Source organism: Malaya genurostris, chromosome 2, assembly GCF_030247185.1.
Source record: "Malaya genurostris strain Urasoe2022 chromosome 2, Malgen_1.1, whole genome shotgun sequence".
Lineage (NCBI taxonomy): Eukaryota > Metazoa > Arthropoda > Insecta > Diptera > Culicidae > Malaya > Malaya genurostris.
In genome coordinates this window covers 345695795-345714756 of record NC_080571.1, presented here as the reverse complement: position 1 = coordinate 345714756, position 18962 = coordinate 345695795, and the positions used below count along the sequence as shown (strand labels likewise).

General features: G+C 36.5%; 1 protein-coding gene across 1 annotated transcript in view; it reads left to right on the top strand.

The window, feature by feature from the left end:
• Positions 1-16935: 16935 nt before the first annotated feature.
• LOC131431965 (uncharacterized) overlaps positions 16936-18962 on the top strand; it is a 115169-nt gene continuing 113142 nt past the window's right edge. Inside the window, exon 1 of the mRNA XM_058597960.1 lies at positions 16936-18084. Coding sequence (XP_058453943.1) covers positions 17943-18084 — 142 coding nt within the window. The 5' untranslated portion in view covers positions 16936-17942. The remainder of the gene's footprint in view (positions 18085-18962) is intronic.

Below are 18962 nucleotides of genomic sequence, written 5' to 3'. Positions count from 1 at the left end.
TCGGGTACGGGTAAAAAATTTTATTTTCAATCGGGTACGGGTCGGGTACGGGTAAAAAAAATTTACTGCTTACTCGGGTACGGGTCAGGTCGGGTAAAAAAAATTACTACTCACTCGGGTACGGGTCGGGTACGGGTAAATTTTTTTTTCTGATCGATTACCCGACCATTTGTACTTTACATAAATATGTTTACACGTTGACGAGAATTTTTTTTTGCAAAACAGTTGTTCCGAAAAATAAACAATTTGTTTCAAGGGGTTTTGACATTCGCACCTAGAACCAAACCTGAAAACTGGCATCTTTTTCCAGAAAAAAACATTTCTTTTCTTCATTTAAAAAAAAAAGATCAATCATAGTTACGTGAAAAGTTATGTGAATATTTTCCACCCTACTTTTTTATAACATATTTATTAAGACACACTGCCTTAGCTCTAAGATGTTGCGGCCAGACCCTACTTTTCACGTAGGTTTTAATGGACTGCCATTTTAAAGCTGTTTAATGCACAATCCCGTTAAAAATTATTTGAATAATATATAAAATGTAGTGTAGTACTCATATCACATTCAGATACCAGAAAACTGTTATTTTAAATATTGGTTGGAGATTTTCAAAATTTACATATAAATCATTAGGATTCTTCCCATAAAAACATGAACATTTATTTCAGAAAATCTGCATAGAAGTTCTTCTTATTCTTCCCTTCTGGGTGGTGTCACCAAAGATAAATAATAAAGACATGTATGTGCTTATAAATATTTTTGAAAAATCACCGCTTGGTGGAGCGCAAGATTAATTGCATTGTTATCATTTCAACCAAAGTGTGCCATAAAATCTCAATATATACAAATGAGCTACCGAATCGAAAGGGTTCTCACGGTTTGACATTTGCATAATGAATGTATGATGGAAACTCAGCAGTGCAACCAATTTATCACCATTAGTGCCAGTTTTACGGAGGATCGTAGATGTGCGCCAAAAAAAGATCGTGACTGTCATGTCTGGAAATTCGTTTGTGGTGTCACCTCACTTGAAATGACACCGATTGATGGCACAGCAAGTTGAGCTATATTGCCAGTTCGATGTCAACATTTCATAAGGGCACATAAACCAATGAGAGTTTCTCTTTGATTACTTTCTCTTTTGTGAATATCTCCTTAATTTTTACGTGTACCTACAAAGTATTCGTGAAGAATGAAAGATAATATCTCCATGTTTCCAACATTACCAAATATGTAACGAACGTTTGTATAATAACGCAGATATAGTCGAAAGAGAAAGTAAACAAAAAAAATCTGTCAATTGTTTTTAGGCCCTTTTGAAATGTTGACGTCGAGTTAGTTTACGTTTCTTTTCACTAAAAATCTCGATGCGTGACAGTCGCAAAAGTACGGGTGAAAATCTTTTCACGCGAAATGCTCAAATTATCACCGTGTTCACTCGTTGAGGGTTCCAAGGGAGGTGGAACAGAAGTTCAATGGCTGTAAAAACCACCAGCTCCCGTTAACATCGTTGGTGTGGGTTTGTGAGGCTTACAAAACGGGCATATTTGACAGATTAATTTAAATCAAAATCATAATTCATTTTGCTTTGTAGTAAAAAAAATGTAACCAAAAAAGGCGGGTGGGTAATGTCAGAGACATAACTGGATGTCGTGAATACGAAAACAACTGACATGTTCCTTAACACTTCCGAATATCAATTAGTTGATCAATTGTATAAATTATGCAAGCATTCCCTTTTTTCGCATTTTTCGCAAAAACAAAGAAGGCTTCATTTGATCTCGATTACTGTGAATTTCACACAGCAAAAAGTGCACAAATCTAATCAAACAGTTCTAGATTTGCACTAAACTGAGGTTTTTTACCTTCGATTTGCGAAGAAGAAATCCTAATAGTTCTTTAGGAAACTTTTAGAAACTTTTAGTTGTCCTCTTTTCGTTGTTTTTTCACCAATGCAAACAACTGGCAGCTGTGATGTAATCGCTCTTGTCGGAAGCGAAACTAGCTTTGCAAACGATACACAATACATCTGCTCGCATTGGCGATAGAATCCAAACAGATAGCATTTTTGTTAAGAGGTTTCTTTTTACGTGATTTCGTTTGTAGCTTTTTCACTAATAGGCGGTCCTTAACGGCTATAAAAATAGCAGCATATAGAATTTTAATGTCGATTATTTCATTTTGGATTTGCATTTGATTGAAAGAAACTATCAGGATGCTGTACGGGATTCATTTCTGCCTTTCAGAAAGACCAAATTGTGGAACTCACTACGATATTAAGCACTGTTCGGAACATTTTTCTCGAACAATTTATTATACAGCAGCAGATATTTTGTTCTCCTCCTCAGAACGCGTTCTGATTGGCTGGTGTTGACATGGGTCAAATGAGACAGGTTTTTAAATAGTGTACTGTAGAAATACTTCAATGATGTTGCTATACACGTTTAAGTTGAAAAATTTTAATTCTATTGGTAGTTAGATTATATAAATCCTTTCACAGATCACTGAGCTATGAGCTTTGAGCTTTAAAAATACGAGAAAGTCAAACGCGCCTTATGAATTATCCTCTTTGATACTTGTTTATACCAAACATTTAAGAAAATTTTAATTTTGAATTGTTTGAGATTATGTCACGCAACTGAAAATTTTATCATAAAATTGTGATCATATTTCCGATGGCATGTAGCAAAAATTTTGTTGATTCGTTAGATACAACGCGAGATATTCACGATCAAAAACTTATCACTCTCTCAGAGGGTTAATTTTGAAAAGGCGCCCCATAGTAAGGTAAGTCGTATTCACGACAAAAAATTTCTCACAAATGTTCAAACTACTTACACTTGAAGGACTCACAGTTCACCATTTTCAAAACTGATTTTTTCACACCGGGAATACACGTGAATTATTTGATGTTTGGTCAATTCACGTAAACGAACCTATGATACTCTATTAATTTTAGGGGATGTTCGTGATTTTTCAAGTGATTCGAATGTGAATTTTTATTTGTGTGTCAAGATAATGAGCACGCTTACTTGTGGTTCTAAAGAATTGGATCAAAAGTCGCACTGTTTCGTAAAAACCATACCTACCCAAAATTGAATACAACGGGTATTACGACATTTTGGATAAATATGCTTCTCGAAAAATTTGAGTAGATATTACTCCCTTTTGTTGACATTTGTAAATGAGTATAAAGTACCAAAGACATTGGAAATCTATTCATGCTTCACAGTGTATTTATATGTTTAAATGTAAACAAGCATTTTAATGTATTTTACTTACAAACTAGAGCCTGATACGCTCTATCTAGCTCGCTATCTAAAACACTTTATTTTTTCCATCCTGAATTTTGGTAAACTTTTTACTACTCATTCGGGTCGGGTACGGGTACAGGTAATTTTTATACGGGTACGGGTCGGGTACGGGTAAAATTTTTTATTTTTTATCGGGTACGGGTCGGGTACGGTTAATTTTTTTTTATTATTGATCGGGTACGGGTCGGGTACGGGTAATTTTTAAAATTTTTAATCGGGTACGGGTCGGGTACGGGTAATTTTTGGCATTAAAAATGCCTTACTCTTCACTATACGGGACCGGGTGTCAATTAAAAGTTTCAAAAATAGCCGCGTAACCTTTTTGTGTCATAATTTTGAACGTTAATAACTCGGTCATTTGTTGATGGATTGTTATAATTTAACAACCAATCGATTCGGAAACTTTTAACTTAAACATGTATGACGACGTCGTTTCAGTATTTCAATAGCATACTATTGAAAAAATGGTTGGAATCGACCTATGTTTTCATCCACCAATCCCTGCTTTACAAAATGACGTCAACTTCTTGTTCGGCATAGGAGGCTTTGCGTCATGCATAAAAAACACCGCATCGTTCTGCGTAGTATGAAGAGAAATCTATAAATATAGGCTGCACAATATTTCTTTGCCTAGTTGATGTTTGACTGCGAATGAAACAAGTAGCTCGTCCAGTGAGCTGACTGGATTGTATATGCGTTCACTTGCTGGATTGTCGCTTTTGCATTATGTGTTGGTGAAATTTCCTGCTGTCTGCACAACACCGCTTCGTGTTCGCTTGAATATCTTATATATCATCTAGCTATTGAAGAACCGAATCAGCGTGGTTATCGGTTCTTTTGAAATATCCCATGTATTTAGCAAATTGTTGGTCGATTTTGCAATTAAAAATGCCTTACACTTCGCTTCCCGAGGCTGGGTGTCAAATTAAAACATGCAAAACTAATCGCTTAACATTTTTCTGCCATAATTTTGAACGCTCATACCTCAGTCATTTGTTGATGGATTTATATAATTCAACAACCAATCGATTCGGAAACATTTAACTTAAATTTATGAGAAAACGTCATTTGAATATTTCAATTGCATACCATTGGAAACTTGGTTTGAATTTAGTGTTTTATTTTGGTTCTCTGGTAACTATCAGGCCAATTTAGAATTATCGGCCAAAGATTTTTCGGATCTAATTTGCAGCGCTTGTTCCTCGATGATTTGTTAAATGATTTTCCTCATTTAAATGATTCCAAAGCCTCAATATAGTCAGCTTAAAAATGTTTTAATTTGTCAACGGATCGGTTTGCATACTTAAATCTCCATTCCCATACGAACAAAACGGTGGCGCGAAAATGGATTCAGTATAAAGTTGTGTTATTATGATAATCATAGAAACTTCTTCTTTATTATATGTGACTGAACAAGTTGTTGTCCCACCAGGAATTAAACGCTTCAAAAGATTCAAAATTAAATTCTGAAACTTATCTAAAAGTGGCCTCCTCGGTTTGGTAGTATAAATGAGTTCCACAGGCTCACATATACAGTACAATTAGATGCAATATCATATAGTATCAAATTGATCGTTTGAATAGCAACCCTCGTAGAATTTGGTTAACCGCCAGTTTCAGTTCAATTATTATTTGCTTCAAAACACGCGTTGTAACTATGACAATGTTCATTCATGTGTTAATAACATCAAGTTACAATATGAACAAAATTTCTGAATTTTGTTGCGTATCCATTTTGTATATTCCTAATATGCCAAAGCGAAAATCAATGTAAGTAACTAAATATTTTATGCGGACTGTTTCACATTTTTCTTCCTCGTATTGTTGCCATATTATTTACCGACACTTTCCGAAGATTATCGACGATTTTGAAGAAGGATTAATAAAATTACACTATTACTGAGCTAACTGGTACAACATTTTTCGTTAAAATAAATGAAATCTTCTCTTGGATCGATTAACTGTTTATAAAATTAATAAGTTTGTACGTTTCTCGAAGATTATTGTCATAAAATAAAACAGTTTCATTTGTTCAGGATTAAATCTTTAGGTTGTTTGTATCTAAAATTGAGCTTTCAAGTAACTTTGAATTCTAGTTAAAGGACGTTATTCAAAATCTTAACAATGTAAAAAATTGTGGAAAGGGATCAAAATTAAATAATTAATTATCAAGAAAGAAACTAATTGTCAATTTTATCATTCGCCAACAATCTAAGCGCTTAAATAAACCGGGTATAAATAAACGATATAATAATAATAAGCGCTTAAACTAGAGCAAGTTTGTAATTAGTCGATTGAAAAAGTTTTTAGTTTAGTGTATCATCATCTCTTTATTTTTGTATATATTATGAAGACCCTAGGAACGTTCCATTTTTAATGTTATTGTGCTCGGTCGTGTCTTGAATACAACCCTCTAATTTTTTTTTTGCTGATCACTCGGGTACGGGTCGGGTTCGGGTATAAGAATTTCTATACCCGACCATCTCTACTTTCGATGTCAGCATGTTTGTGTGCTTGATACAGTTCACTTGCGTCATTCTCCACTTCAATGTCGAGTATATAGTTCAGTTTTTTTTTCTCAAAAACACAGTGCTCTCATATCTGCTTCATTCATGAATTAAATTATCATTGATTGACACTTTTACAAATTGAGCCAATAATTTTGGTACAAAATTTACAGAAGTAAACACAACGAACAAATAGATCGCGATAGATATTCTTCAACAGTAGTCAAACAATTTAAGTAAAATGAAAAATTCAACCCAAGCACATTTTTCAATCAGTTAACCATTCATTCTTCGTTCCTCGAGCATATTTCGGGCAGTTTTTGAGCAGTTTTTTCCAATCTTCTTTTTGTCGCTGTTTTTTCTTCGAGCAGTTTTATAAAGAGCTTTAGAGCAGTTTGTTTTTTTTTTTGTTTTGCACCATTCAACGAGCAATTTTTAGTAGTTTGTTAAACTTTTCCCGATTTCGATTTTTTCGAGTAGTTATTCCTGCAAATTTTCGAGCAGTTTTCAAAATAGTTTTTTCATCGTTCCTCAAGCAGTTTTTGAATTGTTTTTACAGTTTCTCGATCAAATTCCCAAGAAGTTTTTCGAGTAGTTAATAGATCATTTTTTCGAGCAGCTTTTTCTCGTTTTGCATCATTCATCGAGCAGTTTTTTCGGGTAGTTTTTCAGCAGTTCTCAAATTATTTGTTTTTCACCGGTTTTTCCTCAAGCAGTTAATTAAATCGTTATTTCACCGTTCCTCAAGCATTTTTCCGAGCAGCTTTTAAGCAGTTTTTATTTGTAGCGTTTTGCACTATTCATCGAGAATTTTTTTGTTGTTTTCTCAACGTTTATCGAGTTCGAGTTTTTTCGAGTAGTTATTCGAGCAAATTTCAAGCAATTTTAAAATCTTTTTTTCTCTGTTCTCAGGCAGTTTTTGAATTGAATTACAAACAATTATATTTCTAACTCGGGCCAATTTTTACCAGTCGATTTTTTTTGGAAATTGCATATACCTATTCATATGAGAAAAAGCTAAAACACACTCAATATAGAAATATTTACACTAATCACAATGTTATTTTGGAACCGGAAGTCGTATCAAGATAATATTCAGTATTTTTGTATGACATTTCATTACCTTTCATTTAAATCTAAGTGTGTGAAAACCGGTTCAGCCGTCTTCGAAAAAATAGCGCACATTTTTTTACACTTTTTTGTAATTTTATTGCACATATCACCCTGTAGTTCTGAAACTAGACGTTGAATTCGAATGCTATTCTGAAACTTCATATTGGATCACAAGATCTTTCATTTGAATGCAAGTTTGTGAATATAGGTTTAGTCATGACTGCGAAAAGTTTTTTCAACGCTTCTCGAGTTCCAGTAGTTATTCATGCAAATTTTCGAGTAGTTTTTTTCAAATCGAACAGTTTTTAAATTGTTTTTTTTAACTGCTCCTCAAGCTATATTTCAAGAAGTTTTTCGATCAGGTAATCGAACTATTTTAAATTGTTTTTGATCGTTCAATGATCAGTTTTTTTATCGCTTTTGCACCGATCTTCGAGCAGTTTTTCAATTACTTTATTTTCATCGTTCCTCGAGCAGCTTTCGAGCCAATCTTTAAGCAGTTTATTTTTATCGTTTTTTTTTCACCTCCTCGAGCAGTTTTGTCGAACAGCCTTTTCAGCATTTTTTTTGTATTTTTTAATTTTTTATTTAGGTCATCCTCAGTTTTGGCATTCTTGTTACATGTCCAGCCCACTATTATCTTCCGTGTTTGATTATCCTTTCGATGTCAGCATGTTTGTGTACTTGGTGAATTCATGTGAATTTAAGTTTGTGAATATCGGTTTAGTTATGACCGCAAAAAGTTTTTTCAACATATTACGTTGTAATTCCGGAACCGGGAGTCGGATTTGGATAAAACTTAGAAACTTTGTATGGAACCACGAGACTGTTCATTTGAATCTAAGTTTGTGAAAATCGGCTCAGTCATTTTCGATGAAATTGAGTGCGCAAAAATGTTACACACAGCTGAATTTATCAGCTTAATTTCATAAAATCGAACGAATCTTTTGCTACACTCTAGCACCTAATTCATTTCGTTCTACCAACAATAAATGACTAATCGAATTAATCATTTGTTCTTAGAACTCCCATTAAGACTTTTTCTTTCTGCTGAATTTCGGGGAAATCGTCGAACGTCCGACCTCTTGTAGTGGAAACGAGAAACAAAACCAATGTAATCAAACAATAAATCTCGCCAGCAGCTGCTTCCCTATTTGGTTTTAATTCTCTCCCACATCCCAGATGTCTTGATTAATCGAACTCTCTTCGCACTTCACTTCGAAGAAGTCAATTCAGCTTTTTAAGATTCCTTCGATTGATAGTGATGGCTTTCTACCTGATGACACTGGCGTGAGTAGGTGGTGTCGCCCCGGAAAGCTGGTTGATGTCCGGTCGTAGAGACAAGGTTGGTGAGTGCAGCAAAAGAAAATTGTAAAGGAAACCAATGCTGGTGAACATACTTATCACGGCATTGCGATGTTCGAATGGATTCACATTGGAAGGAATTTATTTAACTTCAATTAAACTGTATGTCGAACGCGGATTCCTGTCTTCCTATGACTGGATCCCTGGAAGCTTATTTATGGGATGTGGCCTAACTTGGCTGTACGTATTTGCAATGCGTACTCCCAACTATAACTTGGTAATTAATTCCGCATCTTTGGGTTGTATCTTTTTTTCTCTTCGATGCATCGTACCCAACACCATAACATGGGATGGGATCAACGGTTGTTTCGCCGGTGCTGCGCGGGGAACATGACAAATTACTTCCCGAGCGTTGCTTCCAACAACATACGAGATATTGTAGCTGCCGAGTTGCTGTTCAGTGTCCAACATGGGGAGTGGGATAGGGAAAATTTTGCAACGAAAAAACAATGCGACATGGTGTATGGTGTGGAGCTAAAAAGCCTTTTTTCCCGGTATCATCAATATTCCTTCCAGTTGATACCATTCCGATGAACTCTTTCGTGTTGGCGTTATTTGCTTGCTACTTGCTGCGGCACCTTCTTCGTCGTGTCATGTAATGCACCGCTGAACCAGCTACCAGTGTTTGCAACATCCTACTAAACCTCAGACTTTTTAACGAGATACGATCAGTCAAAGGAATTAACATTTCAATTCTCCTCCATTTTCCTACTCCATACAGTCGCCATTGGTTTGGACGGGCGGTGCTTCCGATCGTTGTGTTAATTTATGCGCGTGTTCTACAATGCTTTAACACAACTTTGCTCTACCGACAACCAGAGCCGTGGGGGGAGGGGGAGGGAGGTTAATGGCCAAATGGGTGAACCATTCTGCAATGGGATTTATGGGACAGTTTTCATTTTAAAGTTCATGATTTAAGCCCAGTCTCGACAAGACTGCGACTTCAGGCTGACTGACTGGATAGGGACCCGGTAACGGTTTGCTTCCTAACCGTGTGGATCAGAACCTCTGGTTGGATTTTATGACTTTAGTGCGGCAATCTGCCAACGCACAGTGGAACCATTTCCTACAAATGGTGGTCAAGCGAAAACATGTTCCCTAAATGAACTAGAATACTTGAAACTAGAGTAATTTTCTAGTACTGAGCATAAATCTGCAGTAAAATCATACAAGAAATTTTTTTTTTTGTATTTTTCAATCCTTTTTTTCAAAAAATTTCTATAAAAATTCACAGATATTCTCATTTGCTTTATCTTCATCGACGAGTTTATTTTCTACTTCCATATAATCTTCTTCGTCGCAGGAACGATCGCAGTAGGCGTGCGCATCGGACTGTGTAGAAGTGAATTTTAGTTTATTTTCCGTGTGGATTTGCGAAAACTGTGTCGTATTAATCTGGCACATGAAGTCTCTGTGTGTTGAATTGGTGTTTACATGGAACTAGGGCAACGGCTCCCTATTTCATCTGAGCTCCTATTTCCATCTCATCCCTTCACCTCATAACTTTGAACATGAATAATATTTTATAACCTACCGGAAGCAAACTGTGAAATGTTTTAAAATGATTTGAAAAGCTATTGTCACACTTTCCTATTGAAAGAAATGTTTTTAAATTCTTCGGTGATCGTTTTTTTCATATAAAATAAACTCACTTTTCAATTTAGGACACACTTTCGTCTCAAGATTTACAGTTCGTCATGTTTCTGAATATCTACTAATCGATTCGTCTCAAAACATGATCACTATTTCGCACAATTACACTACCATTGAATGCTGGATGACTTCATAATTAGTTATGTTCACTTGCCACTTGTTTAGTTAACGATTAAAAACTTCAAAATTTACCCGTCAAGCAATAAAAGTCTTCAAAACTATGAGATGAAAGTTTTTCACTTCGTTCACTTGATTGCGCTTTGTTTTCATCTCATTTGGTTTCGCAAAGTTGCCAAGTTATCTCATAATGTTACAAAACAAAAATTGTTTATCTTCTTCAAATTATCATCAAAAAGTATGTTTTTGGTATCCGTGACATTAGTTTAATTAAATTATTGATATGAATATTTCAATAAAACTGTTTCTGTTTCGAATATTACCAGAAAGAACGTGTTAAATACTAATGAAATAACCATTGTGGCAAATCTAGTAGCACTGGTTTCATTCCGCTATACGCCAACATAACGCTGTGAAGTGTGTGTGTGTGTGTGTGTGTGTGTTTCATCGGCTGTGCACAGAGATGCCAGGTGTTTTCATAGAAAATATGTATTACTTTGCATAGAAAGTCTATATCTGTTCTATCTGTTTTCACTAATAAAATGATGTTAAAAGATAGTTCTTTAGATCTCCGTAAGTCATTGCCCCATTAATTAGATAATTCAACGAGTAACCAATAATAATAATGTGGAAAAATCCTGGTGGGTACGGTTGTATCGTTTGAGTTGTATATGTGGCGGTAAGGCAGTCGGTCACCAGAATGTCTGCAAGCCATATTTTTCCAGCTGACAGCGTTTAGTCAGCCATCTGGCAGCCATGCGAATGCGGGTGAGAGTGTAATAGTGGAATATTTTGTTTTGATTGCTGTCGCCATTGCTAATTTATAGGATGAATAAAAGATCAACGATAGGATGGATAAAAATCCATTGAGATGAAATTAGGAGCAGAGTAGTGAAAACATCATTAGTGTTTTTAGCTGTTTTATAAATATTAGTTGAATTTTCAAGGAATGTGAATCAATTTTCAACGTGGAGCAAGGCGAATGAAGCAGTAGTATGAAATAGTTACAGTGATTTTAGAGGCTAAATCGGGGTTTGAAGGCGACGTCCTTACAAATGAGATGAAATAGGGAGCCCTTACCCTAGTGATTATGGAAATTGAATTTTAGATTTGATTTTCATTCTTGGATTCATCGAGTGCCATGCTAGTATCGCTAGCTTACAGCGATTCGTAGACGTCATACCCACCCAAATCTCTAACTACGCGGTTCCTTTGGAAGGGGAATGATGAGTCGTCGTTCTTCCAGAAGGTGGATAAAGTATCAACATTTTCTCTTCTCATCATCCGGCAATGGTGGTTTGAGTTAGTATGGTATCAATTCCCAATACTATTTCGAAAGCACACCTCATTTGTCAATCAGTAGAAAATATGATGATATGAGAGTGTAATCCGCCAACGCAACGCAACGCAAATTACACATGATAAGAAACATAAAAATGAGACAAAAACCAAATTTCAAATTAGTTGCTTGCGATAAAGCAGAATAGCGAGTATTCACTTGTTATACGATGTGTGTTTGATGTCTGTTGAATGTGTTTGCATAGAGATAGGACTCCGCCATGTAACTTTTTTATTTAAACATGCAATAAAACACAAACGGTTCATCCGGTTTCAAAATTTATTTTTTCATATTAAAGTACAATCCTTCCGGTTAATTGTGGAATATAATTTCATTCAAATGTTGTCCTTCAAGGCTTGAATTGTCTCTGGCTTGTCCACATAACACTTATCTTTGACAGCCCCCCAAAGATAATAATTCAACGGCGTCAAATCACAGCTCCGAGGCGGCCAAGCGACATTCGAATTTCGACTGATAATTCGATCTTCGAAGACTGTGTTCAGAAGATCGATCGTAGCGTTGGCTGTGTGGCACGGAGCGCCGTCTTGTTGGAACCAAATGGTGTCCAAGTCTTCCTCTTCAAGTAACGGGAAGAACCAATCGCTAATCATGGCGCGGTAGCGCTCGCCATTGACCGTGGCGACGGCTCCTGCCTCAATTTCGAAGAAAAATGGCCCAATGATGCCGGCAGACAAAAATCCGCACCAAACCGTCACTCTCTGAGGATGCATCGGCTTCTCCATGATAACGTGCGGGTTTTCCGTCCCCTAGATGGGACAATTTTGCTTATTAACATACCCGCCGAGATGAAAATGTGCCTCATCCGAGAAGATGATTTTTTGGCACACATTCCGCAACATTACCATGATTTTCAAAGTAAAACTGCATTATTTTCAAGCGTTCCTCAAGCGTATACACAACCATTTTCGTTCAGCGGAAGAATAAAACTAAGTTTCTGTCAAATCAGAAGTGACATTAAGGTTACCAATGTCGAAATAACCGCTAGTTAAACAAAAGTTAGATGGCGGGCCCTGTATTATTGAATGCTGTAGTGGCCAAGTAAAGCGAAGCATGCTTGGTTCTTTTAGTCAATTGGACTTTCTCTTCATGTGTTTTCATACGTAGGATAGGTTAATTGGAAATACAATTTCCCCCGTTAGAAGCTAGCTACGGGTTCGAGCAAATCACCAACATGCCCATGTTGAACTTGCAGTTATAGAAATTATATAAAAGTTTCCACATTGCCATGTAAAAACGAAGTAACTAAAACAATTGTTCAACTTTTCAGAAACTTCAAATGGCTATCATAATTGTATCGGGCACAATATATGCCGAAATGGCCATTGTGAAGAAAAAAATAGTGAAATTATGCTCTCCGCAAGGTGAAAAATGATAAGCCGAATTGAAAACCTCGCAGTAAAAAATGTTTTGCTACCGAGTCCGCATAGTCTTGGCTGCCTCATGAAATTTTAGGTCAGTGTGTGCAGTTTTCTTCATTTTTAGAAAAAACAATTCGAAACTTGCAATAAGTTGTACTAGATTTATCTGCTTGAAATGAACGCAAAACTTAACACATGGATCAAAAAGTCCCGAGACTAAAGCAGAGATGGCGCTCGTAGTAAACCAGTAACCACGTCTTTCTAGAGTACTAACCTTTGCTTGAAACGGGTCAAAATTTTAATTCGATCCGACCAGAAACAGCTGAGTTATCGAGGTTGGAGTAAAGTCGTTTTGTAGTTTGTTTAAAAAAATGAAAAAAACGAGTTTCGTGTTTTCCATTTTATTTTTAAATCTTGCAGAAGAACTTCCAAAACTACTTCTACAACTTTTCAATTTATCACTAAAATAATCTATTTATCCTAAAACATGGAAATCATCTTTTCTTGAACCAATATTCAAATCAGGCTCGAAAACTGAAATCCGTATTCACTTTTCTTTACGTTTCGTCTTAGACTCGTCAGTGCAGAGCAGTTCGAATTGAACTGCTTAGTGCAAACTTAAGCAGTTCAATTTGAACCGCTAAGCAGACGTAAAGTTAATGCTATTTGCAAAACACTTTTTCAATTGGCACCAAAGGGCCATGTCTTTTCTGACGTGCCGAACGAAAACTACCGTGGAATAGCCATTATTTCAAGCATTCCTAAATTAGTTGACAAAATTTTGAACGAAAAACTTTTCCAAATATCTAAAAGTGCTTATAACATATATGCAGAGACGCCAACGACGTCGCAATATTCCAGAACAAAATCAATCTATTTCACAATTGGTACTGTAAAAGTCTACTCAAACTCAATGTAAAAAAAATGTAACTCAATATCATTCAGTAGAAAAAATGAAACTATTTCTATAGAGATACATCTAGGAAACCAACTTGTAGAAAAATGTAAAATTGTACGAGATTTAGACGTAGTCTTATGCCGTTTTTCATTGAAAAACACGGGTGGCGTGGATTGCCCTGATTTTGCACTTTCGAGCAGAAATGCAACATTTCGACGGTGTTTCATTGCCATTTCTCCTCGAAAGTGCAAAACCAGAGCAATCCACGCCACCAGTGTTTCTCAATGAAAAACGCCATTAGACTCCAAACTCTCTTTTGTGGAACACTACAATACCATAATCAATAAAGAAAATAATATGCTGGACTTTATCCATATAGTAACATATTACCTCACGAAGAACGCATTGTATCGATCCAGAAAAAAAATTCTTTTATGTTTACTTCGTAAATTAAACTGGACAGCATTTCCTCTACCATCATATGGAGCACGTTGTATGCTCATCAATATACAAACACCTCGTAATCTTCCAATGCTATCGATACAATATACTCTAAATCAATTCCTGTGTATGTCAGAACTAACCCAGAAGATTTATTCGCTTTTGTCAAGTTTGATACTTTAACAAGTTGATGAGAAGTTGAATGTTCCAGGCGAAATTCAAATTGTGCTGGTAAAAATTTTGTATTCTGATTTGTATGAGACATCAGTTTTACTGAGATAGTTTCCCGGAAAATTTCATTTACAGGAGCCTTCATGTTTTAAATTTTCTCATGATTTGCTTAATTTCATCAAACATCGTCTCAGTAATGTAATCTTGTAACAATACTTGAATTGAAATATGATCATATTGCAATGAGATATTTGTTTATTCATGTTTTGAACTCACAACGCTCAAATAAAAATTTTGGACACTCTCGATCTGCTGAACAAGTTTTTGAGCTTTTTCACCGTTTGTAAGTAGTATTTGAATTCTTTCTTTGGGAGCACGAATTGGTTTCAGTGGTTTCTTAAGAACTATTAGAGCTATTATTCATAAAAATAATGCATGAAGCTTTCAATTTGTCCACGTGTTGCATATCACCAGAGATGCCAGTTAGTACAATTTGTTTAACTAGTAAAAACAAAAATATCGCACCAATTTTAAAAAAGCCTGTAAATGTTTTGCATAATGCAATGTTTTGCATAATGCATCCACTGACCAATCAGAGCGATGCTTTCCCTTTGATATATCGCTTACTCCTTCAAAACCGTCTATGGCAGGAAAATACGATATGCCGGAGATTTTTAGCAGACAAAATAGGACACTGTTCGCTACTAATCAAAATTTCAATCATTTATAATTGAAAATACGTGGCTGGATACATTGAAATCGAATCTTAGAAATATTTCCAATCAAATAATGAAATAATATTAATAATTGATGCGAAATATACTGAGCTGTAAGTGTTTAAAATCTGACCACATTTCTACGTGTATTTTTCCTTGAGTTTCTGAGCACCCCTATATAGAAAATAAAGATGTGTTCCACATCAAAAAAACGAACTATGCAAAGTGATGTTTGTAACAACGTCTACATGTCCAGAAAGTTTCATTCAAATCTGAGAGAGTGCTGCCAACTCAGAATACGATTTGGCGAGAAATTCGTCTAGTGCAACTTGAATTTATGTCTATCGTGATGTTTCAAACACCGGAGCTAGTAGCGGTATGTGATATGTTTGACTGCGAAAACAATGAGTTTTAGAGTATTGAAAAATGGAACAATACTAGCAGTGCATTAGGGTGCCAATATTTTAAGGTAAAAAGGTTAAACACCTCAAAAAAAGTCTCTGTGCAAAATTTAAGCTAAATCGGATATGGGTAAGGGGTGCTGCCCTGCGGTCAAAGTTTTAAATTTTTTTTTCGATTTTGGAAAGCTCAAATATTTTCGATTTCGGAAATTTCATGTATTATTCTCGATGAACATTAGAAAAGATCCCAAGTGCAAATGACATTTTCTCTTTGTTTACATACTCATTCAATTATTGCGGCATATTCCTGTATTTTCCAACAATTTCTTAACTACAGATCGAAAGTTAATGGAGTTAGAGAGAGGGATTACCGATAGGGCCGTAATAATCGAAAGAGAAAATAAACAAAGAGAGACTCTCATTTGTACTTAGGACCTTTTCTCGTGTTTGTCTTCTGTTGTGATTTCTCAAGATCGAAAATTTTCAACCTTTAACCGCTGGACGGCACCTCTTACCCATATCCGATTTAGCTTGTATTTTGCATAGGGACTTGTTTGAGGTGCTTAACATCACATCCAAAGTTGCCTAATTGGCAGCATAGTTTCTTCGGACTGTAGATGTTTGTAGGTTCGATTCCAATCTCTGGTGTGATTTTATTTCTGCTATTTCATCAAGCGTCTTTTTTCTCTTGCGTCTTTCGATGGGACATGCTTCAAGATAATCTCAGATTGTGGCGACTGTCGATTTTGGATGGGGTGAATTAATTCTTCAATCTGTTGCCTATTTGGCCATATCTTTTGATAAGTTATATAGTTTCATTACCTTTAGTCGCAATTCTGTTATAATTCTTTGCCTAAAGTGATGAGAAGTTTTCGTTGCCTGTTACATTTATTATGCTATTTTAGTCTGGTTCCGTCACGCTTCTCAGAATAAATTTCGCTTGTGATGCGCTGCTCTAAACTGTGCAAAATAAAGCGTTACATACGAGGTGTTGATTTGATAATTTTTTGTTGTCTATTTCGATTGACTTCGAAACTTGACATAACAGTCTTGAATGTTTCATTATAATAAATTATAAAAGAAAAAATATGATTTTTTAATAATGTTAGACCCTACGGGCTCCCTTAAGTAATAAATTGTTTCCATTGATTTTATAGACAAAAAACTTTAAACGAGCTTTCCTCGAAAGCAGGTTCTAAAAGTCCGTGTCCATCGTCGTTCGAAAACTACTTTAAATTTTGTCATCTGACCAGCGATTGACCACTGTGCAACGCATTCCGTCCTATTGGTGGGCTTGAAAATGAAATTCTGCATTATTGAATTTTTATTGTTTGCTTCGACAGTTTGTGATTTTTATGCCTGAAGGAATGAAAAAAATCCTATTAATAAATAATCATGAATCACAAGTAAAAATCTAAATTTATGTTGGTTTTTCAGCGAATGCAAACAGAAAAATGTTTGCCGTCGGACAACCCTCAACCAGATCGCGACAAGACCCTTCAAGTTTTCATGAATCTTCCTGACGTGTTGGTCTTCTCGCGTCGGCTTCATGAATTTTCATTCGCATCCAGATTTGTGGCTCTTCACTCTCTCTCACTCAGGATGTCAGATGCAGACAGAAGAGTGCGGTTGAGCGGAGCGCACGATGCAGTGAATTGAGCGTGCGGTTCTCGAAGGCACCCAACCTGAGCGGGATGGAAGCGAGCCTCCATCCAGTCAGTTTCAGTATCGCTGCCGATTGGTGCAGACGCGTTCCGTGAAAAGTGAAGCAAAGGAGGATCGTCGATTGTAGAGGAACACTGCGTGAAGTCGATCAGTGGCTGTTGTTGTGCTTTATTTGGTTTATGTTTTGTTGTCGATCTCCCAGCATCATCAGACCGGATTCGGATCGTTCGGTAGAACGAGTAGAACGCCGCTGCAATCTTGATGCAGTAAGAGTGAATTCACCGCAATAGCGGTACCGAAAAAAGAAACGGCGGAGTGTGTTGCAGCTGCTGCTGTGAATACGGAGACAAATTAAGGAACTTTGTCATTATGTCGACGAAGGATTAATTGCAAAGGGTTCGTCGTCTGGTCCAGTGCGGCTGTCGTTGAAATCTCCCACTAGTGCGGTAAAGCGAATCAGCGAGTGGAATCGGGGTTTCGTATGGATTGATAGCCGATTTTTTTTCTTCGAAGAGGGCGCGTGAGTGTAGATGCGGTTTTGCTGGTGCCGTTGCTGTGAATTATGGGCTTTCCCAATTCTGGATCAAAACCCACATCGCACGGGCGCGTAGAATTACGATAATGACGGTGCGGAAATTATTGTGCTGAACTAGTTCGAAATTGCGCTTCCAATTGAATTAATTCTCTTTTCTCAAGTTCGAAAATTGCGTTCCAGGACTTGCGCTCGGGGTTTTCAGTACCTTTGGATTAGTCAAGTAGAAAACAAAAACGAAAATCACGGACGCGGACGCAGGCAGATTGTTGAGTGAAACGTGTAAAGAGAGTAGTACTTTTTTTTTCGAAAGGCATCAGCAGCAGCAGCATGTTCTTGAGCAACCGGGGCTTCAACCGGTGGCCTTCAATGAGAATGCACCTTCTGACGGTAATTGCCCTACCACTTTTGGCGCTGTCGATGAGTGAAGCGGATCTTTCAGGTCATGAGTCTCCGGCGCAAGGTGATTTTGGTAAGTTTACCTCTTTGTTTGATTTTCTTTTGTTCGATTGCGAAAAATTTGGCAGCAGTTTCTCGACTTACCAAGTAGGAGAAAAGATTTTTTGAATTATTAACGAGTTATTAACGAAAGAGGTCCTAAGGTTGTTGAAAAAATGAATCCGACCAAGGCACGAAATCACGGCTGCTTATCGGAGTTACCAAACAGCTTTTCCCTCGGGTGAAACGCGCGAGAGCTCGTGGGCGGCTGAATAAATAATGTAAACTAACGTAGAGAAATGATTGAAATGTTTCAATTAATTACATTGAACTGTTAACGATAGGTGTGCGTGTATAAATCGCTGGCGTCGTCGGCGGGGGAAAAATCGCCGAGCTTTATTATTTGCCAATTGGTGCATTAATTTTTTAAAATGAAAGTAAAAATTTTAATCTCGAGAAAACAATGCGAATACTTTCAGTTCAGCTAGTACTTGGGTTGCTAATGATGATTGGGTTATGAAATCGAGTCATGTTTCGACGGAACGAAGCAGTTACCAGAAAAAAAGAAGAAGATTATTCGAAAAGTGGTACACGCAAACTGCTACTTTAGTGGGCCAGGCACTCTAATGGTAAATTAATTTCAAATTTGCACTGATTATATGCTTTGATTTGGATGCTCGCCGTGCAGTAGATTAGTTCGAATTATGTTGATTTTCGTCGATGGTCGCTCGGTTTATCGCTCGATTGATTTCCTTCGTTCCGTTGTTCGGGTTTTGACCTTTGGTAACCTATTTTTGGACATTGCTCTTCTGTGTTTCCGGAGTTTTCAAGTTTATTTTGAAGAAACGGAAAATAAATAGACTGAATACTGAAATAATGCTTATTTCACAAAAACAGTTTATGTAAAAAACG